The sequence below is a fragment of the Miniopterus schreibersii genome (assembly GCF_964146895.1).
Source record: "Miniopterus schreibersii genome assembly, chromosome: 20".
NCBI lineage: Eukaryota > Metazoa > Chordata > Mammalia > Chiroptera > Miniopteridae > Miniopterus > Miniopterus schreibersii.
In genome coordinates, this window is record NC_138122.1 from 26,782,800 (window position 1) to 26,805,235 (window position 22,436).

Below are 22,436 nucleotides of genomic sequence, written 5' to 3' on the forward strand. Positions count from 1 at the left end.
GCAAGCTCCACTTCCCAGCACAAGCCCTGTGTTTCCCCCCCCCTTAGGGTATTTTTCCCGTATCATTGTGCTATTAGAGATATTAATTCTAAGCGACGAAGTGAGACAGAAGCACATCATTAGTTTCGTGTCAGGCCTCAGGATTTTAGAAATAACTCCCGACCTTGTTTTTGTTTGTTTGTTTCTCTTACAGCCTCGCTGAGGCTGAGGGAGAAGTAGCCTTCTCGCAGCCTGTTAGAGACAGGAGCTCCGGCCGCCGACCAGCCACCGCCCGCTCCAGGGATTTCATCTCGAGAGCGAAGGCTTTGTAAAGAGCCTCTCCCCAGGCCTACGGTGCGGTGTCTTCGTGATTTAAAGCGTGAGCCGGAGCCAGATGAGACAGCTCGGCGGCTGAGGCTCCATCATTACTGCAGACAAGGAGCTGAACTCGCAGGATGCAGCAGGGCCCCTTCTTTCCGTAAAACATAGCTTTTCTTTTTAGTGATAAAATACAGTGTGCAGGTATAAACAGTATGCGCGATTCATTCATTCATTCATTCATTCATTCATTCATTCACTCACTCACTCACTCGTGCGTCCGTGACCTGCTGCTGGTGGAGCAGGGGCCAAGCCCCGGGTGCTGGGGATGCCAGCTCCCTTTCGGGGCTCCCTCTGAAAACGGGCCTTCCTGCCAGCACGGGCGAAGGGCAGGCCAGCTCAGGCGCAGACCTTGGACTTCCAGGTCACCCTGTGGCGCCGGGCGTGAGTCAGGGCCCTCCAGGCCTTTTTAGGGCATCGCGATGCCGGGAAAGGTACAGTAACTCCCTCGTGGGTCATTCTGCTCAGCGTTGCTCTGGTTTCCCGTCATCACGTCTGGTTTCGTCTCCTTTACATTTTTCTCCAAACGGCTCCCTTTTGACCCTTCCAGCGAAAGTACGTTTGGACCCTTAAAGGCTTCAGGAAAGATCGAGACCCTTGTGAAAACCCCGCGTCCAGGCAGTGACCGGAGGACTGACAGCCTCGGTGGTGCTTTAGTGATGAACAGGGCAGAAAGAACGGTTTAAAAACCAAAACCAAAAGCAAAAGAGAGTGGAGATGCCGGGGATCGAACCCGGGGCCTCATACATGCAAAGCATGCGCTCTACCACTGAGCTACATCCCCCGACCCTGCTCCCTGGTTTCCTGAAATTCTCTGCTAGAGTCTAATCTTAAGATTTTTTTTTTCTCTCTAAGTAAATTTTATTTTTCTCTAAATAAATTTTATATATTTAAATAAGTGTCTCCCTGGCCGGGTAGCTTAGTTGGTTGGAGCGTCTCCCGATACACCAAGGTTGCAGGTTCAGTCCCCGGTCAGGGCACATACAAGAAACAACTAATGACTATAAATAAGTGAAACAGCAATTTGATGTTTGTCTCCCCTCAGCCCGCTTTCCTCTCTCTGAAATCCATCAATAAAACACTGAAAAAGAATAAAGTAAATGAGTGTTAATGTTTTGAAAAAAACAAACCCCCAATAGGCCTGTTTGTTATAACCTTACAGCCGAAAGTCTAGCTAATACTGGAAACAAGGAACCAAAGGGACCTTTTTGTTTATTTGTTTTTGGTGGAGGTGCTGGGAATGAATCTTTTTTTTTTTAATTAAATTATTGGCGTAGCGTTGGTTAATAACATTATATAAATTTCAGGTGTTCAACTTCATAATGTCACACCTGTACACCCTCCTCTGTGCTCCCACCAGGAGTCTAGTCTCCTTCCGTCACCACACATGTGACCCCACTTACCCTTTCCATCCCCCCCCCCGCTGACCACCATTCTGTTGGAAACAGACCTATTCTTGAACGTTGCTCCTCACAAACAGAAAGCAAGGGTATGAAAATGAAAGAGTTTATTCTTACTAAAAAAAAAAAAAGGGTGTTGTCCCCGATTGTACCTCCACCCAGAAGCCTCTGGTTTTCTGTCTTTTAAAACCATGTCAACCTTCAGTGACTGTAGGGTCTGCACATCTGCTTGAAGACTTTTTTCCCCCTCCCGAAAGGACTTTTCTGAATATAAAAGAAGCAAACTGAAACGACACAGATCTAGCTCCCAGAATCACGCCTGAAACTCAGAGGAAGGAAGCCCTTTGCAAAAATAGATCCCTGCAAAGAGCCAACCCCTGTCTCTTGTCAAGGGCTTGTCTCTCTTCCCCAGGGAGCTTATGGGGCACACCAGGGGACAGAAGTCACAATGTGTACTGTCTTTTGGGTCATCGAGGTGCCACTTGGCGGTGAAGGAATAGGTTGTGGGCAAGGAGAGGGCAGAAAACTGAGGCTATACGCATGTCCTCTCAGGAGTGCTTGAGAGTTCCAGGCAGGAAACTTATTGCGATAGGAAGAACACCTCCCAAAAACGTCCCATCACCTTGGTCCCCAGTCATCCCTTCCTCCTTTCCTTCCTCCTCAGGGTACACACACACCAGCCACACCTGCTTCCTTGCTGTTCCTCAGGTATGCCGGTTCCTCCTCACCTCAGGGCCTTTGCACTTGCCATTCCCTCTGCCTAGACGCCGTTCCCCAGATCTTCTCATGATCTGCTCCCTCTTATATTGTTCAGGTCCTCAGAAAGGCCTTCCTGGCCACCTTTCCAAAGGGGCCTATGAATCCCACCCATTCCCTGTCTCCCCTCTGATGTGTTTTGTTTTTCTTCATAGCATTGATCACGCTTGAAACCTGTTTGTTTTTTACTATCTGTCCGTGTCCCACACTAGCTCGTAAGCTCAGGAGGGCAAGGTCTTGTCCTCTATCCTCTGTCCTCTTGTCCTGCTATCTCCCCAGTGCCTACAACAGTGCCTGTCACATAATAAGTGCTCAGTAAATACTTGTGGAATGAATTGAAAAAAATAAGTGAACAAATAAACCAGTGTTAGACTAGGAGACTGGGAAGGATGAGAGCTGTGCTGTACTCAGGAAGCTGAGTCTGCAGCCGGGCTAAGACTAGAAAACCTTTCTGCTCAGTCACCCTCCCTCCTGACTCAAATCCATAGGCATTTTCTGAGGGCCAGCCTCTGGGCCAGAGGGAGACACACGTGATGGAATGTTTGCAGCCCAACGCGCAATTTCTGGCCTGAGAAGTCGACAGTCTTGTTCTGGGGAACCATGATGTAAACCGAACACGTTACAGCAGCGCCCCGGGCATGCAGGAAATGGAAAATAACGCGTCCCTGCGAGAACGATTTTGTCCTGCCCTGTACCCACGGGACACTTAGGAAACTAGGGCATGCGTGGGACCACGCAGTAGACAGACAACCGCATCACCCGAGTGTCGCTTGGAGGTCAAGCTCACGCCTCCAGAGATGGGTAGAGGAATCTCTATGAAAGTTGAAGAATTCGATCTGTTGGAAAAAAAAAAAAAATTGAAAGAAACAAACAAAAAATTAGATTAAAAAAAAAAAGTATCTTTATTGTTGAAAATAGTGCAGATGTCCCTAGGAATTAGATCTTTAAAGGAAAAATGAAAAAATACAGAGAGATTGTAAAAAAGTAAAATAAAAGTCACGTGCTCTCCCCGTCGGGGAATCGAACCCCGGTCTCCCGCGTGACAGGCGGGGATACTCACCACTATACTAACGAGGACGGGCCGTGCTCGGGCTCCCCCTGCTCGGTCCCTATAGAAACAGAGCCGCCGGCTGCGGCACCTGCTCCCGCGGCCTCGCGCCTGCAGCACCTGCAGCGCCCGGCTGCTGGGCCCCGCGGGGGCGCGGAGGGACCCGCCGGAATCTGGGGGGCGCCCGAGCACCCACAAAGGAAGAAACCAGCGCGAGTGGAGGAAAGGCGCGACTTCCAGTGTCCGCGGGCCTCGGGGGCCGGGGGATGTAGCTCAGTGGTAGAGCGCATGCTTTGCATGTATGAGGCCCCGGGTTCGATCCCCGGCATCTCCACTTTTTGTACAAATTTTTTTGTTTTTTGTTTTTTGGTCTCTTTATATATGCATAGCCCATGGACCCAAACAATAGTGTGGGGAAGGCCTCGGGGAGGGGCGGAGGAGGGCAATGGGGAAAAAAAAGGGGGGCCTCTGTAATACTTTCAACAATAAAGATACATTTAAAAAATAAAAATAAAAAAATAAAAATAAAGTCTCTCCTTTAAGGTATTGAGCTATTAACATGCCCCGAAGGTTTACTCCGTTTATCTTTTCCTACAACGCTGTTCAGTTCTTGATTTCGCTGCGAGCGTTCGGAGAGCAGAAATTAATACACGGGAACCAAAAATTAAGGAACAATCGACGACCGTGCACCGATGAATCAGCGTTTAAGAAATGAAAGAAACGAGCCCAGGAGACACGAGCTCTTGTTGGATTTCCCCCCATGGGACCCTGGGGGAAGCCTCCATCCCCTCCGGCTCCTGGGGGATACCGCTCGGAGCTGCTTTCAACAGAGAAATAAAACCCTTTTATTAGTTGTGAAAAGCTCATTTATTTGCTTATTTCCACTCCCCGCCTTGGGAGGAAAGAAATAAAAAAAAAAGGAGAGCTGCCGAAACCCGGGATCGAACCAGGGACCTTTAGATCTTCAGTCTAACGCTCTCCCAACTGAGCTATTTCGGCGGCTGTGAGCGCAGCGCGCCTCCTCCCGCCCCATGGTTTCCTTCGCGGCCGCGCGTCACGCGCGCGAGAACCCGGGGCCCGGCGACGAAACTCGACCCGAATCCGCTCCTGCCGGGCCCGCCCCGCCCGCGCGGGCAGAGCCGCGTCGCGTCCTTCACGGCCACCGCCTCCGGGCAGCCTTCCCTGATCACGCCTCCCACCGCGCCCCTTCTCGTTTGTGGTCAGCTTAGGGGGTGTTTTCTCGGCCCACGCTGTCTCCCCAGCTGGCATGGCAAACCCAGGAGGCGCGAGGAAGCCGTCGGGCCGGGTCCCCGCTGAATGTTCCTCCGGGCCTGGGAGAGCGCCTGCAACAGCGCACGGGCTCCATAAATATTTGTCAATTAATGAACGAGCGAGCGAGCGAATGGGTGAATCCTACCTGGCTCGGAGCTCCCGCTTCTCTGCGCAGAGGAACCCAGGTGGCCCTTGGGTGCAGCTCCCCACGCAGGGGATGCTGAGCACGCCAACGCCCGCGGGATGACACCCAGGCCTGAACGCGGTTTTCCTTGGGGCACTGAGCGCCCCAGGCCCGGCCTCCAGGCATGGCCACCACACCTGGGGCACCTGCTCAGCTTCAAGGCGCCGGGAAATCCACAGGTGGGCACCCAGGGGCGGCTCTGGCTCTCCCTGCCTCCCTGCCCTTTGGGAAGCGGGTGGGCGGGGAGACCGCCCACGGTGATAAGTGTTTGCCAAGCACCTGAGGACCCCCCTGGCTCATCCACAAACCCAGTCACGAGACAGTCTGGGAGGACACACGGTGTCCCCCCAAAATGCATGCACACTTTAACAGCCGATAGCTCAGTTTTGAAAATGAAATGTATTTTAATAAACACCGCCTTTGTGATTATCCAAAGTGTGTATGCATTTTGGGGGGAGGGAGACACCCTATAAATCACACGTTATGTAAATAATGGGGACCCTGTCAAGCCCCCCGCTGAGCAGGAGCCCAGCGTTCTTCACTCTGTGTGTCCTTGGGGGAAGGGATACCTGCCGGGAGGAGGGGCCTGGCGTGTACGCACCACCAGGCACTTAAAAGTTTTGCTTCGCCTCCCCGTCGGGGAATCGAACCCCGGTCTCCCGCGTGACAGGCGGGGATACTCACCACTATACTAACGAGGACGAGCTCTGCCGGGCGTTCTCCTCGTTGGCCCACATGGACGCGCCCGGTCCTCCCGTCGCACCTGCCTGCTCCTGGTGCGGCCTCCGCAGGTGCGGCGCCCGGTGGGAGGCTCCGGGCCCCGGCGGAAAGACCTGCCCGAGCCCGCGAAACACGCTGGACGCACGGAGAGGGGCCTGTGCCAGCGGGGAAAACACGTGGCTTCCTGCGCGGCGATGCCAGGGCAGCCCAGGGGATGTAGCTCAGTGGTAGAGCGCATGCTTTGCATGTATGAGGCCCCGGGTTCAATCCCCGGCATCTCCACTTTTTTTTTTAAACTTTTTTTTTTCCTGTCTAAATCGATTTCTGGGTGGGGAGGCCTAGCAGGGAAGGGGACCCAGAACCCCCTCCTCCCTGGCCATCAACAGACCTGAAGTTCCACTGGAGGGGGCTCCACCAATAAATGCCCCTGGGACCTATTCACAGATGCCCCTTCCCTACGTGGGAGAGTAGGGTGCAGAAGTTAGATGGGAGGGGCTGAAGCAGTGCTCACTTTTAAACACATATTCCTGGTTATTTGAGCCATCAACAGTTGGGAAAGCACTGCATTTCCAGGGAGGCTTTGCAACTGGCCATTCATTCAGTGACCCTTGAGTGCCTAAGGACAGGTAATGTGTACACACGGAGCACCTACTGTGCGTGCCCAGGTAGAGTTCAAGTATTCTGGCAAGGTTTCCCGGCCCCCCTGCACTGGTTACTTCAGTTCAGGGGTCTAACAATAACCAAGTAGTGATATGTTTTATGAAGACTCATGATGAGATGGAGGCGAAGGGAAGGTTGTGTGGGGGCCTGCTAGAGATACCGGCAGGGGTGCCTGTCTGCAGAAACAGAGGAAATGGCAGGTGCAAAGGCCCTGAGGTTGAGAGGGTGGGGTGTGCCCTGTGTTGCAGGGATAGAAAGAAAACCCTGTGCGAGGGGTTTACAGAACTAAGGCAGTGGGGGTTTGAATTTTCCAAGACACTGGAGGACACCGGAAGGCCTGATGTACTCGGAATATGACCAGATTTGGGGGTTAAAGGCTCCCTCTGGCGGCCATGTGGAGAATAAACCATGGGCCCACAGGCTGGACACTGGAAGCCAAAAATTGGTCCATGCGGGAGGTGGCCAGGAGGGTTTGGGGAGTGGCGTGGGGAGTATGAGGGGACCCTGGACAAATTCTGGGGGTACAGTGACAGAACTTGCAGTGGCTTGGATGTGGGAGAGAGAGACAAGTGGAGACCTAGTTGGAGGCACACTGGAGTTAGCCGCCAGGCTGTGGGGAAGTGAATAGTTTTGGAATATTAAACATATTTTTGTCGTCTTATTTATATTATGGAACTCTGGAATTTATATTGTGGTATCAACACAAACTGATTTAGGAAAAACACCCAGGTAAAGTGAGAGACACTTAACTGCCCCAGCAGGCTCACGGAGCTGGGTGGCCATCACTGACCGGCGGGTGAGCAGCATGCGTGTGTGGGCGGAGGGGGCCCAGACCACCCCACATTCAGAGACCCAGGAGGACTACTGGACTTCTACGCCAAGGTTTATTACAGCAAAGCAGCCTGCAGGGGGCTCACCATCGGGGGAGATGCCCCTCCTTGTGCCCCCTCCACAGGAGAGGGCATGGAGCCTCAGGGCCATCTTGCTATGGAGGGTGCATCCCACCCGTGAAGAAGGAAGGACGGACCTGCAGTCACCCCTCCACAGGGACTAATGTAGTCCACAGAGCGAGTTTAAAAAGGGGGCCAGCGTGGGAGATAAACCACTACCCGCCCCGTAATAAATAGTTATACAAAGTCACCCTTGGGACAGACTGCCCAGGGTGGCAGCAAGCAGTGTCCAAAATGGGCCACAATGAACAAGGGCTTCCAGGGGCGAGTGACCATGTCAGACAGGGGCTGCTGCCATCCCCCTCCGTCCCCAGCCCACTCCTTCGCCTTGCGGCCAGCCGTTGGGTCAGCGGTCAGAGGTGGGGGGCCAGGCCTTCTCGACGTCGGCATGCATGGCCTGCGGGAGCCACTCGCAGTACTCAGCCAGCAGGTCTGCAGGGGGCGGGACGACAGTGTCAGAGTGGCTCTGTGCCCGGGCACCCACCGCAGGGCAGAGCTTCCTGCCAACCCTGGGCTGCTGCAGCCAACCCCCATCCCGTCCACACCCAACCTTTGGACAGGGGGCACCTGTCCTGGTCACACTCACATCTGGGGTTTTTCTTCCAAGCAGCCAGCAAGGCATCCCGGCAGTCGGCTTTCTCAGCAACGAGGGCTTTCAGGAGACTCTCTGTCCTGGGCTGCAGCCTGCGGGCAGGCACGTGGGTCGTCAGGTGTCACGCCACCCACAGGCTGGTCACCACCAGGCCAGCCCTGCCCAGGAGGGTGAAGGGTCCCTTTCCCTCCAACAAAGGGTCTAGACGCCATCACCTCTCCGACCCCACCTCCCCCCACTCAGACCTTCAGGGCCTCTGATCCACCCGCCCCTGCTTCTGTACATGCTGCTTATCCCATCTAGAACCCTCCTCCGGACTTCTGCCTGGCTCACAGCCTTGCTTCCAGAACTATGAGAACAGATTTCTCATGTTTTAAGCCATTCGGCTGGTGGTAACTTGTTACTGTGGCCCAGGAGACTAATACCACCTTCCACCACCACCTGCTGCCCCGCTGCTGCCAGGAAAGGCTGTACCTGGCCCACGTCTTCAGCATCGTGTTGGGGCTGGATAGCAAACAGCCCTGATACGAGGCCAGTTTGGGGAAGACCTGAGGAGAGATCACAGGATAGGGTGAGGGGTCCCCAGCTCACCTCCCGCCCACGACATCAAGGAAGGGGCAAGAGGCGTCACTGGCTGCCTACCTGTCCTTCCAGCAGAAACCGGGCAAAGTGCTTGTAGCAGTCCAGGCCCTCGGGAAAATCCACCTGGACTGCGGGGAGCTGCCAACCAACGCGATCTGGAGGGTTGGAGCCAGTGAGGGGCCGGGAGGGATCCCCACAGCCTCCCTAGTCAAATCCTGAACCCTGGGCCCCACCCACAAAAGGAACAGGCAGCCTGGGGTGACACCACTGACACACACACTTTTCCTAGCATAGGGCCTGAGACCATGTGTGCGCCAGAGCCCTAGGCCACTGGGAAGTCACCCAACTCACAGAACACACTGTCCCGGTGACACAGCACCCGCCCCTTCTCGGGGCAGTAGACAGGGCGCGGCTCCTCCAGGGGCTTGCCGAACTGGCAGTAAGACGGCAGCAGAACCGGGATCCACTGGACCTCCACGGCTGAGACTCCTGGGGCCCGGGAGGGAGGGGCCGGGGTTAGAGTGGGCCCTGCTGCCAGGGGGGGCTCGGGTGATCTCCCCACCGGGGTCCCGGCGACACAGCTCGGCGGAGCCACGGCGGGTGGGGCGAGGGGCCGGCCACCAGCTCTGCTACCTTTCATGTACATCTTGGTGGTCTCCACAATTTCCTGGTAGACCACGAAGTCGGGGAGCTCCTTGAAGAGAACGGAACTGGGGTGGATGAAGACCGGGTCGTTGAGGAGAGGGGTCTGGAGAGAGAGGGTGCGTGGGCGTGAGTCCCGGAGACGCAGGAGCACCTGGCGAGGCACCTGCTCCATGGGACGGGGCTCGGCCGTGGGAAGATTCCGATGCCCCGACACGCCACGGCCCTGAGACACCGTGCTGGCTCCGACCCGAGAAGCCGGCAAGAGAGGCCACACATTGCAGGATCCCATTTGCGTGAATTATTTGGAATAAGCAAACCCAGAGGGCAAGCGTGGACTCTTGGGGTGGGCAGGCGAGGAGAAAGTGCAGTGAGTGACTGATAAAGGGGGTGTGGGGTTTCTTTCTGGGGGGATGAAAATGCCCTAAAACGGATTGTGGGGATGGCTGCACAGCTCCGTGAATCTACTAAAAACCACCGAATTGCACACTTCCACACGGTGAGTTGTTGGTGCATGGTTTATACCTCAATGAAGTGGTTATGAAAATAAAGTCGGGGTGAAGCTGATGCCCAAGGGAAGATGTGACTCCACTAGACAGGCGACCCGGTTCTGTGGTGGGAACCGTGACTGAGGACAGGCCCATCCAGACCCCACGGGTCCCTCGCTGCTCCCTGCCAGGTGTCCTGACCACGCCCTGGGCACAGTGACTGCCACACTGGCGACCAACCTTGTAGGCGTTCCTCCATTTGTCGTCCAGCAGATCCTCGCTCTGGACCCTGCGGGCCAGGTGGTCGCCGAGGCCGGCCATCACGATCTGCCGCAGGTAGGTCACCTGGCTCTCGGAGGGTGGCTGCATCTTGGGGTCCACGAAGAGCCCGGCTTCGGGGCACACGGCGTTGACTGCAGGGAGAGCCAGGCGTGAGGACGTGGGGCCCAGCGCCAGCTTCTCTCTGACCTTGTGGAAGGCTCCCGCCTCCGCACCCAGGCCACGGGGAGACAAAGGCCCCGGCAGGGCAGAACCAGCTGCCCTCCCACAGCTGTGTTCTCCCCCGCTCCTCAGGACAAAGCCCCCAGGGGGCTCAGGGGCAGCTGGCCCAGAACAGAGCCAGGGACAGAGGGTGACAAGAGGGATGTGGCCAAGAAGAGGAGGAGACTGAGAAACGACCTGACGGGAGAGCACGCGCATCCTCGAAGGACCTCAAAGGCGCTGAGCACTGGTTTTGGGGTTATGAACACATTTTGGCGAGTGGGTGAGTTAGCAAAACTGAAATTGGTGGGTAATTGGGGAGCTCAGAACTCTCAACATTAAAAAGCTCACGTTCTCTGCACAGCTGCCTGCGGACCGGGGACCCAGGGAGCCCCGGGGGCCGCCGTGGGAGCCCTACCTGTGGCGGTCAGCTGGCCCCGCAGACGCCGGATCTCCACCATGGCCTTGTAGCGCAGCCCGTTGGCCTCGCAGAACTGGGGCGAGCAGCCTGCATACTCACAGGCTCCCACGGCGCCTGGGGAAGAGGGAGCTCTCAGTGCCCCCACCCCAACGGCCCCACCTGGCCCCGTCTGACCCTCCTGGCCCCTCCCATCTCCCTCCACACCCAGCACATACCCAGTAGCACCATGAGGTCCCCGAGTTTCAGGGAAGCCCCCCGTCCAGCCCAGGTCCTCTTTATCTGGGCTACCCGGGCCCGCTTGACCTTCAGTGTAGCCAGCTCCTCGTCACTGGCAGCTGGTCTGCAAACACAACACATCACCGGCTACTGCCCTGACCAAGCGCTGCAGGGACAGGGACAATGCCTGGCGGGGTCACTAACATGATTAAGGTCTTGGGCTCTGGCTCAAAATTCACCCCAAAATTCACCTCTGGCAGTCAACAAGATAAAAAACAGGCATGTGTCCAGCCCAGCGACTGCACTCTAGAGATCAATATAAAAAAACAATCCAGCCCCGGCCAGTGTGGCTGGGTTGGGTGTCACCTCGTGCACCAAGAGGTTGCTGGTTTGATTCCCAGTGAGGGCACGTGCCCGGGTTTCTGGCTCGATCCCCAGTAGGGGATGTGCAGGAGGCAGCCGATCAATGACTCTCATCATGGATGTTTCTATTTCTCTCTCCCTTCCTGTCTCTCAAAAAGTCAATAAAAACATTAAAAAAATAAAATAAAACAGACCCTGCAGCAGTCAGAAGGCTGGAGGGCTTGGAGAGCATGAGGGTCTCGTACGAGGCCACCTGACCAGCCAGTTACTCTCCCATAGGCTGGGCTCCAGGCCGCCTCTCAGCCAAGGGCAGCCCCCATCAGCCTGAGCAAGGCTCCCCAATGCCCGGCGCCCCAACCTGTCTAGCTCCTCAAACAGCTCCCGGACGGTCATGGCGGCCACAATGGTGATGGCGTAGGGCAGGCAGCCATGCTGTGGGCTCAGCGCCAGCATCTTGGCGTAGCGGGGTGCCACGGGGAATGTGGCCATGGTCCTGCCCAGTGCGGTGATGGGACAGCTCAGCCGGGACTTCTGCAGCTGCTTCATCCTGGAGGACGGTGGAGGCCCCAACACGCGGGTCAGCTCAGGGGAGGGGAGAGGACCAAGAACGCGGCGGGATCTGGGCTCCCAGCTCACCCCGGCTACCTTTCTGTTTTCTGGGGTGCCTGCAGGGCACCCAGCGCGATCAGCAGCTCCTCAGCAGCCAGCAGGGCCTCCACGGAGGGTGGGGTTGGGAAAGGGAAGTTGATGACCTGGGATAAAGGGAGACCAGCAGGGGACAGACGTGAATGCGAGAGGACAGCCCGGTGACCTCAAGAGGGAGCGAGGCACGCCTGTCCTCTGAGCACCACTCCTGTCACCTGGAACGCAGGGGCCTGGACACTCAGAAAGGGGCCCCAGGCTTAAGAGAGTCCGTGTGGCAGGGGAACCCCAAAGGCTTCCGTCTTCACTTAGTCACACCATCGGCTCACTCAAGGACATCTACTGAATGCTCTGTGAGCCACCAGGACAGTGAGCAGTGGGTGGGCCTCTGCCTGCCTGGCGTGGCTTCCAGGCAGCTGTCTCCCCAGGTGCTCAAGCTGCCCAGCATTGGGAAAGTGGGGGCCCCAGAAGGTGGGGAGCCCCAGGCGGCCGGGCAATGCTACTGGGCTCGGCGGGGTGACGGCAGGCTGGGGGCTGCAGCTGACCTTTTCAATGTTGAGAGCTTTCATCTGGAGGATCAGGTCTTCAACGGGCCTCCGGGTGATCTCAGGGGGTGGAAACTGCTCAAAGTCACTGAAAACCGCAGATGAATAGAGCCTGGGAACAGGAGGCCCAGCAACTCAGAAACACGAGTTAACGGAGGAGGCGCGCAGCCGACCCACCCGACACGGGACCCACGCGGCCAGGGGTCTGTCCCCTGCTGCCTCTTAACTCACCTGCACAATGGGGTAAGCTAGCAGCTGCTTCGTGGGGACCGGGGAAGATTTTACTGATTGACCGATTTTAGAGAGAGAGGGGAAGGGAGGGGAAGAGAGAAACAGGATGTGGGGCCCCCTTCTCAAGCTCCTCGGTGGGCGGCTGCGGCAGAGTGGCCCAACGTCACTAGAGAAGACCCTGGGGTGCCCACCTGTAGCAGTGGCCGGGCTCTGTCCGGCCTGCACGGCCCGCCCGCTGGTCCGCGGAGGCCTGGGAGACCCAGGTGATGCGGAAGGAGGACACGCCGGTCACTCGGTCGTAATGCCGCTTCTTGACCTTCCCACAGTCCACCACGTACTTGATGCCCGGGATGGTGAGGGACGTCTCGGCCACGTTGGTGGCCACCACACACAGGCGAGTGCCCTCTGGGGGAGGCTGGAAGACCTGGGATGGCGGCAGACACAACAAAATAGAACACCAGAACTGGGAAAGAATCTGCGTGGGGGCAGGGCCAGGAGGCTTCCGGCAGATCGAGGCCAGCGGGCTGTGCGGGCCGGGAGGTGACCGGGTGAACAAGCCCTCCCCCTGGCCTCCAGCCACGACGCTTCTCAGCTAAATGCTGATCAAACACCAAACGGGGTGAACAATCGGGGCCACGCCGTTACCTTCGCCTGCTTCTCGGGAGCGAGCAGAGAGTAGAGCGGGAGCACGTGCAGGGGGAGCGAGGCGTCCGGCTGCTCACCTGCGGGAAGGCACAGGCCCGCTGGCACCCTCAACGCCCACGGCGGGCGCCGGCCTCAGGCTGCCCAGTGCCCTGGCTTGCTCTCCCCCAGCAAAACCTAGCCTGGGGGTGGCACCCCGTTACAACCAACAAAACAAATCCCCAAGGGCCTGTTGTGTGCCAGGCAGATTCAGAAGCTCAGGAAACAGCAGGGACAGAGCAGCCAGAGCCTCCAGCTCTCTCGGGGCTCAGTGGTGGTAAGGAGTGGAAACTCGAGGTCCCACCGTGGGACTCGGAGCCCCTGGGGGCGGGACAGACACATCCGGGGCTAAGTGAATGAGCCGCGCAGACGCATGCAGGAGCCACACCTCCACTGTCTTCGTGGTCCCCCAGGTCCAGGTCCAGGTCTGAGCCCAGGGCCGCTTCCTCTTCACCCATCTCAGCCTCCCTGTCCTCGGCATCTTCGCCCACCGGCAGCACAGAGTAACAGTCCAAGCTGATCTTGGGTAATGTCTACAAAGAACGAGACGTAAGGGCCACGGGTCGCAGGTGGCCCCATGTGGAAACGAGCGTCGTGAGCAGGAAAAACAAAGGTGTGGCCCAGCTCCCCCACCGCAGGCCACGCGACCTCTCTGTGCATCAGTTTTCTCATCTAAACACTGGGAATGGGGGGCACCTGTAATACTTTCAGCAATAAAGATAAACTTAAAATAAAAAATAAAAGCCTCAAAAAACAAACACACACAGGGGATGATCGTAGGGTCGTTAGCTGACAGACGTACAGGACGCGGGGCCCCGCCTGGCACGTCGCAAATGCAGCGGGTGGGTTAGTGACCACTCAGTAATGACGCTACTGCTCCGGGGCTCGGGGCCCGGCCTTCCCTGGAAGCTTCCTCCGGGACCACAGCGCAGGGCACCTTGCCCTTCACATCACAGCTGGGCTGGCCCTGCAGCCCCTGGAGCAGCCCCCTCCACAGGCATCCCTGCACGGCAGGTGTGTCCGGGCGTTCCCCATGCTGTCTGATACGGTCGTCAGCAGCCACGGGTGGCTACCGAGCGCCCGAAATGAGTCTAACGGGACCAGGGAAGTGAATCTTGACTTTATGCCTCTTTAATGGAATTTCCATCTACGCAGCCACGGGGGGTGGGGGTGGGTTATGGGAGCCACCAGGCCGACCAGGCAGCTTCAGAGCCCCGCAGCCCCTCCACCTACCGCCGCCTGGGCCTTCCGCGCCCTCGCCCGCGACTTCTTAAACTTCCGTGTTTCTGCCACTGAGTCTTCCTGGTCTTCCTGGTCTAGAACCGGTGAGCGGGTCAGGGGGAAGCCAGCCTGTGGCCAGGGCCGGGCTCTCAGGACTCCACCCCACACCGTGCAGAGTGGTCACTGCATCCACAGCCTTTATCAGGGGCGGGGGGGAGACTGGGGGACAGGACAGGACGGGACAGGAGGGTGGGCAGAGGTGCGGCTCACACAGGGAAGAGAGGGTTCTGGGCACCCGGCCTCTCGGTTACCTGGCGGCCTGCGTCGGACCTGCGGGAAGGCCCTCCGTAGCCTGCGACAGAGCGCGTGCACCTCCGCCTGCCCGGTCAGGAACACCAGGATGCCACCTGCGGGAAGGAGGCTGCCCCGTTAACCCTTCATCCAGGCGGCGAACGCGGACTTGGCCACAACCACCTGCCAAGCCCTGGTCGGAGAGAGAGCCGGTGCAAGGAAGAGCAGGGCAAACCAGGCGTCACGGACGGGCGCCCGGCAGCCACCTCCCGGGCTGAGGGTGCCGGGACTGGGATTCCAGTCACAGTCGGACCCGCCGTTCCATGCCCGGGCACATGGCCTGGCTCCCAGTGGGGCCTCACCTGCGGGCAGCATGCGGTGGATCTTGCACACCTTCCGGAAGCACTCCCCGCTGTAGTCTTCCAGTGGCGTCCGCTTGTTAAAATGCACCGTCACCGGGAACTGCCGGGACTCCACCTGCAGCAGATGCCCAAGGGACGAGCGTGAGCCTGGGCTCTGTCCCCCCATTTCCTGAACTCTGATCACGAAGGTCTCGGTCTGGTGCCTAGGAACCTCCTGGCTACCAGGGTGCCCTCCCTGCTGAGGCCGACAGGGTCCCGCACCCCCGCCGCCCGGGACCCTGGCCGGGGCATCACCCTGATGACCGGGGGCGGCTCGGGGAAGAGCCGCTGGTTCTGGGTGAAGTCCTCCACCCGCAGCGTGGCGGACATGATGAGCAGCTTCAGCGGCAGCAGCCTCTGCGGACGACAGGACACCAGGCTCAGCGACCCTCGGCCACCTGGGCGGGGACCCCTGCCCTCCCAGCCTCTCTCAGCCCCCATTCTGGTCGCCAAGATCCAGAAAAAGTGGGAAAAGTGAGCTGACAGCAGGATCCGCCTCTCCCAGGGGGGTGGCTGGTTAAAGGGGGCCCTTAACCTCCCCAAAGCTGAGCTCCAATGGCGGGATGTGAGCCGGGGCAGTGGGAGCCTTGGCCTCGGGATGAGGGGGGCTTCTGGCACCCTAGTCCCGCCTACCTTTGCCCGGAGAGACACGATGCGGGAGAGGAGGCCAACGAGGATGTCCGTGTACACACTGCGCTCGTGGGCCTCGTCGATGATCACCACCTTGTACTTCAGCAGCAGGAAGTCCTGGGGGGGGGGGGGCGTGGGTGAAACCTGCCAGCCCAGGCCGGATGGGCCCCAGCATCACCTCGTACTCCAAACTCCCACTTGAGGAGCCCCTTAGGTAGCAGGCATGGATCCCGGGGCACTCAGTCTGGGGGATCCTGGCCTGTGACTTCACCTCCCCGAGCCTCAGTTCCTTCACCTGTACAATGGGCACAGCAGGACCACCTCACCAGGTCCTGATGCAGTTTCGATGACAATGACTACCTGTAAAGTACCCGGCAAGGGGCTGGGGGCCTGGCAGAGAAAGGGCGGCTACTGCTTATGAGATCTGAGCTACCAAGTGCAGATACCTGCGGGGTGCACAGGGCAGGAACTGGAAATGAGATGTTGGGCAGCGACCAAGGGCAACTGGACCAACGCATGCCACACAGAAAGGGGCCGTCAGTCCCCAAACCAAGCTCGCAGCCTCCTTCCTGAGTGACCCTGGCTGGCCTTGAGGCAGAGCAAGTAGGGATCACCTCTGACTTCCTGAGGCACATGACCAAGGGGATGTCACACAGCCAGTGAGGCGCCGTATGCATCTGGCTGACGCCCACGTCAGCGAATCAGATCGTAATAAAAACACGAGCTCATGTTTAACAAGCGTCTACCAGGTGCTGTGCTAAGGGGCTCTCATACATTATAACAATTTCTGCTGCAAAACAATTACACGGGGAAGGTACCAGCTTGCAGATCAAAGAATCCAAGGCCCAGAGAGGTTAAGTAACTTGCCCAAGCTCACACAACAGTAGGCACACTAGCGGCTCCCATCCAGGGCGACATGCTAACTCCACGCACACACGGGCCTCATCTTGTTAAATAAGACGAGTGACCCACCTTCTGGATTTCCTTGAGCAGCACACCGTCTGTCATGAACTTGATCCTGGTCTCTTCCGTCACATTCCCTTCGTAGCGGATCTGATAGGAGACGACCCTGCGGGACAGGGCAGGCGAGTCCCTCAGAGGTCTAGCTGGCTGGGGCTGCAGCCCTATGGCTACTCCAAGGCGGGCAGTGGAGAAGGCCTGGCCCCAGTGGGCAGGCAGGTGGCCAAGGGCAGGGACCCCAATGTCCCCAACAAGGCGCAGGCACATTCCCGCCTGCCCACTCTCCCTGGCCTGTCTGAAGGGGAGGGTAGCCCTCATGGCGACTGTAGAGCACATCAACCGAACATGAGAGAGGACCTTGGCTGGAGCCCGACTGTCTGACCAACTATAAAATCTTTCTAGACACAGCCAGGAAAACTGGAACACAGACTGCAGGACACTGTGAGGTGAGCCCAAGGACCTGGCTGCTGGCCTGTCTCAGCTCCACGCCCCCTGCCCAGGAGGGTTCCGCCGTCCAATGTACAGAAAAACCTTCTTGTACAAGGAGACCCCTGTGCTCAGACACAGACATGACCCTCCAGCCCAGCACCCTCAGGATGGACGAGGGCCTGCCACACCGCTCGGATCCTCCCAGACAGCTGACCCTGGGCAAGGCCGAGGACCACCCTCCACACTGCCCCCGGGCCCAAGCCCTCACCGTTGGGACAGGTTCATCTCCTTGGCCACACGCTGGGACATGGCCATGGCAGCCACTCGCCGGGGCTCCGTGACGCCGATGATGCTGTCGCCACTGGGGGAGGGAAGGACACAGTGCCAGGAGCTGACCAAAGTGCTCCACACGCGTTCAGCCATCTCATTGGCATGACAACCACGGGGAGCGGGAGCAATGATGTCCCCACCTCACAGCTAAGGAAACAGGCCCAGAGACATCAAGCAACTTGCCCAGAGCCACACAGCAGGCAAACGGCAGGGCCAGGACTGGGTCCCCGGGAGCCCAAGCTTGTAAGGACTTTTGGGGACAGCACCTCCACCGTCACATGGGGGCACCCACCTGCTGTAGCCTGCTTCGTAGAGGAACTGGGGTACCTGCGTGGTCTTCCCACTGCCCGTCTCGCCACACACAATGACGACGGGGTGCTCAGCCACCGCCTCCATGATCACTTGCTCTTCAGAGAGAATCGGGAGCTTCAGGCGCTCTGCCTGCAGAGAGAGGAAGTTGGCGCTGGGGAATGGGGGGATCCCTTGCAGAATGGCAGAGGGATGAGGGGACTCTGCTCCAACAGGGACTACGTAGGGCAACTGGCACGTGGATGGCGCCCAGACAGCTGGGTAGGGGGGATAGAGACGTGAGCAGGGTCCTTTAGAAGGCGAGACCCAACGTCCTCAGGGACAGCTTGGCCTGTGCGGAGCAGCACCCCCCCGGAGCTCAGCTATCACTGCTGGGGGTCTACAGGTGTGGCACAGGTGAGACAACCTGCCTGAATCGCAGGGACGCCCCTCTGTGCCCTCAACCCCTCACCACACAGCACGGCCCAAGTTCTCATCACAAACCCGGAGCCACGGACCTGCATTTCCGGGGAGCGGTTCACAGGTATGAAGACAGCGGGCTTCGAGGGGGGCCTGGGCAGAAAGGAGGCTGCAGCCAGAGAAGCTGAAGGAGCTGCAGGAGTCCCGGCAGGAGCAGGTGGACCACTGGGCACCGGGCTCTCCCCTACGTCCCCCGGCTGAGCTGGTGGCAGACACAGGGCCATCATCTCTGTACCAGCCTCCACCTGCTCAGGGTCCGGGGCCTCATCAGGCTCAGACTCCACTGAGGACTCAGACTCTTCTTCTGACTCCTGGAGGCGGCGCTTCCGGCGGGCCCCGCTGAGGCTGCTGATCTTCTCCGGGCCCTGGGCCGTCACCTCGTCAGCCTTCCTGCCAGGAGAGCCAGAAATCAGACGCAAAGGCCCTGGGACGAACTTGAGGCAGCCGTGGATTCTAACACTCATCGGACGCCAGGACTCAAAGGCCATGCCCCTTCCCGCCTCAGGACCTTTGCACTTGCTGTTCCCCCTCCCTCCCTCACCTCACCTCTCAAGGATTTCTCCTGAAACGCCTCCCCTTCTCCCTCCATCCCCTCCAGCCTAGTGTTCACCAGCACTAGACATATATGCACTAGCTTGGTTGCTGCCCATTGCCCCACCATTAAGGGAAGCTCATTTATTATTTTTTTTGGTGCACTGCTCTGTCCCCAGGACTAAGGAGAGCCCGGGACTAGTTTGCATTTAGTAAGCAGTCGTCAAATGAACAGCAATGCTTATGGGGACTGGGCAGGCACCAACCCAATGAGCAGAGAGAGCCGATGTGAGACGGCAGTGAGTTCGGGGCCTAGGGGAGGACCACAGGGGCTCCACCTGAAGCCAGATGTCCTGCTGGAATGCCAGCAGTACGTGTGGTCGAATCGTCCAACTGCTCACGACCAGGTGGGAATCTGGATTTGGACATGGAATCTCCTGATTCTTATATGTGGCTATCCTGGGTCGAGTAGTGTCCACCGCCCACAAATTCATGCTCACTGCAGACTCAGAACAGAACCTCATTTGGAAACAGGGTCTTTGCAGATGTAAAGATGATGACATCATACTGGGTGAGGGTGGGCCCTGAATCCAGTGACTGGAGCCCTCGGAAGGAAAGTGAGACACAGACACGCCGGGAGGATGCTCTGTGACAACGGAGGCAGACTCTGGGGTGGACGTGGGGGGTTCTAAAAGTCAAGTAATGGCAAGGACTGCTGGCCAGCACCAGAAGCTAGGAGAGAGGCTCAGAACAGGTTCTCCAGCCTCCTGAAGGAGCGAATTGGGCTGAGACTTTGATTTTTGATCTTGACACCCTGGATGCGAACACCTGTGCCTTACAGGGTATTTAGCAGCATCCAGAGCCTCCACCCACAGCACGTAGGCTCCACAAATGTGTTTCCTCCTAACGCTCCCCCCCAGGGAGACCCCGTCACCGGTGAGGGACAGGCTTCAGGAGGGGCGGCCGACTCACTTTTTGGTGTGGTACATGCGGTCCCCAGTGCCCAGCTTGGACGTGGTGTAATAGAGCCTCATCTCTGCTTCGGAAACCTGGACCTCACTCAGTTTCTGCAGCATCTGTGCACGCTGGGGAAGGACACAGGTGTGTTTAGACACGTGGAGGCATCCCAACCCCTCTTCTGCAAGGAAGGGAGACTCAACATAAAACTTCAGCATGGTCCACACCAACAGCCTTTTTAAACCGAAGGTCAAAGCACAGTTGCAGCCCCGGCTGGTGTGGCTCAGTTGGTTGGAGCATTGCCCGTGCACCAAAAGGTCGCCGGTTCAATTCCCAGTCAGGGCACAGCCCGTTGGGGTGCATGTAGGAGGCAACTGACTGACGTTTCTCTCTCTCTCTTCCTTTCTAAAATGGACCAAAACATAAAAAGAAAACCGCAAATCGCAACTGCACCGTTTCATGGCATTCTTACACCAACAGATGTGAGATGTGTGAGGTTGGGGTTGCTTTGCACTCCCTCACGGAGCCTGGGGTTGGATAAACAAGGCTCTCTGCATCAATATATCATAACACACTGTCTTGAATAAAGCAGCACACGCCCATTGGTTTCTTCCGCCCGGCAAGTAATTCATGCTTTTCTGCTTTATTCTTCTTGAAAATATACATATTTCACATGTGCTTCCATGCATATCTTTCACAAGCAGTAAAAAATTGGTTGTGAGGTACAGAGCAGCAGGAAAAAGTACTGCACGGGGTTTTATATGAACACACAGACGGCGAGTACTCTGGGGAATGCGCGTCAGTGCCACTAACAGGAGACCTGTGACCTGTGTGACCCCTGCTGGAGACACAGCACCCTGCGGGGTGACCTTGACAGGAGGTCAAACAAGAATCGGTGAGGCCCGGAGATCAGGGTTCCTCAGTCTCTCCTCGTTACTGGCATTTTGGGACTGAGATCCCGGGTCTCCCTCTGGTCTGGAGCCGTGTGCAGACCCCGACGGGGTGGGCCTACCTGGGTCTTTTTCTCCTTCTGTTCTAGGATTTTCTGCAGCGCTTTCCGCTCTTTCTTGGTCAGAGGCCTCTTCTTCTTGGGCAGTGGAGGGGCCTTGGTCTTTTTTTTCTTCTTCCCGGGCAGGATGAGGGCATTGCTAGCATCGAATCCTTTCAACGTGTCCCTATCTGAAAAGACACGTGTGCCTGACCCACAGCTCTGGGGAACAGGGAGTTCAGATGCTGGCAGTACCCAGGGTTCCCTGTTAACACTGGTTTCCTCTGGGGCCCTCTAGCCCCTTGTGTGAGTCCCCTCTGAGCACCCACACAGGATGGGGGTGCAGGCCCAGTCCCTCAAGTGTTCACTCAACTCCCATCTGACAGCTGCCACAGGTCAGGCCCTGCTGTGAGCCAGGGTGCCTCCATCCTCGGGTAGGGGGAGAGGATAGGGGGGTCCCAACAAGGGGGTACACACTGTAACAGTGTGTCCTCCAGAGTGGGTGTATGAGATCAAAGCAATTCTCATAACAATATTATGATGTACTGAGTTTGCATCATATCTATTTTTAAATGTCACAGTCTGAAAGTATACCATGTAGACCCAAATTCAGCGATCAGGTGATCCTGCTCCTGATTTTATTTTTTAAATATGTTTTTATTTATTTTAGAGAGAGTGGAAGGGGAGAAGGATAGAGAGAGAGAGAGAGAAACATCGATGATGGAGCCGCAACCTGGGCAGGTGTCTCAACAGGGACTCGAACCTGCGACCTCTTGGTTCATGGGCTGACTCTCAACCACTGCACCACACCGGCCAGGGCCTGGCCCCCATTTTAAAAGTTCATCTCCCCTCAGCATTCTGGTTGCCTTCAGGTCTTGACTCAACGCCTTCTCAGTGAGGCCTTCCCCATCCACGCGAGGCAGCACCCCGTCTCGCCCAGCCGCCCCTCTGCTTTCTCTCCTTAGTACTCACATCCCCACGACATTCTGTGTATGTTTTACAACTTTGCCTTTGCCTGTCTCCTCCCAGGAGCTGCTAACTTTGGCAGGGCAGGGATTTCCCCCCCCCTTAAGTCTCCTAGGAGATCCTGGCACTTAGTAGGCGCTCCTGCTAAAAGGAGTGTCCAGCAGCCTGGGGCTGAGCAGGCACAGGTCCTGGGTTCAAAACACAAACTCAGGGCAAGGAGATTACATGTCATCGAAGCCATCAGGACACGTGAACTTACTTTCCTGCCCCAGTTTCCCCCGATGTTAGGCTAGGGCTGGACTCCACGCGAGGGAAACCCCAGGGTGCACCCTCCCAAATTCAGTTAAAATTAGATGTCACTGCCCCCCTCCTTGGCAGTGCCCTACAGGGGGAGCCCTCTGGCCGCCCAGCCCGGGGTCGTGGAAGCGGGGCGCACCCGGGAGCCCTCCAGCCCCCACTGGCCAGCCGTCCCCCCCCCCCCGGCCGGGGGCCCTGGACGCGGGGCCCGCGACCCGTCTCCCGAAGCCCGGCCCCCGGGCCGCCTTACCCTCCAGCTCCAGCAGCACGGGGGGCGGCTCCGGGGGGCCCTTCGCGGGGCGGGGGGCCGCCTGCTGGCGCCCCTTGACGTTGTACCGCCGGCGCAGCTTCCCCATGGCGCCCGGTCCCGCTCGGCCCGCTCGGCTCACCGGCGGCGCGTCCCCGGCCCGGCCCACGTGGGTCCCCGGCCCGCGGCT

General features: G+C 57.9%; 1 protein-coding gene across 1 annotated transcript; it reads right to left on the reverse strand.

The window, feature by feature from the left end:
- Window positions 1–7,259: 7,259 nt before the first annotated feature.
- Window positions 7,260–22,436, reverse strand: DHX37 (DEAH-box helicase 37). Its single transcript, XM_081123512.1, has 27 exons — window positions 22,250–22,436; window positions 20,761–20,927; window positions 19,764–19,876; window positions 18,299–18,650; window positions 17,785–17,933; window positions 17,431–17,523; window positions 16,746–16,842; window positions 15,777–15,890; window positions 15,399–15,500; window positions 15,105–15,219; window positions 14,763–14,858; window positions 14,464–14,546; window positions 13,619–13,763; window positions 13,195–13,271; window positions 12,741–12,973; window positions 12,319–12,430; window positions 11,777–11,883; window positions 11,490–11,678; window positions 10,768–10,892; window positions 10,550–10,666; window positions 9,892–10,064; window positions 9,155–9,269; window positions 8,873–9,010; window positions 8,582–8,676; window positions 8,414–8,487; window positions 7,934–8,031; window positions 7,260–7,779 (listed from the first exon to the last, which is right to left on the reverse strand). Exons 1-27 carry the CDS (start codon window positions 22,353–22,355, stop codon window positions 7,694–7,696), a joined length of 3,471 nt encoding a protein of 1,156 aa, XP_080979638.1. The 5' UTR covers window positions 22,356–22,436; the 3' UTR covers window positions 7,260–7,693.

Excerpts from the sequence above, each read along its gene's own strand:
- DHX37 (XM_081123512.1), bottom strand. The coding sequence starts at position 22,355 with ATGGGGAAGCTGCGCCGGCGGTACAACGTCAAGGGGCGCCAGCAGGCG. Across the intron at positions 14,859-15,104 it reads CCACCGCATGCTGCCCGCAG|GTGGCATCCTGGTGTTCCTG; the intron begins GTGAGGCCCCAC and ends TCCTTCCCGCAG. Across the intron at positions 10,065-10,549 it reads GGGCCAGCTGACCGCCACAG|TCAACGCCGTGTGCCCCGAA; the intron begins GTAGGGCTCCCA and ends CTCTCCCTGCAG.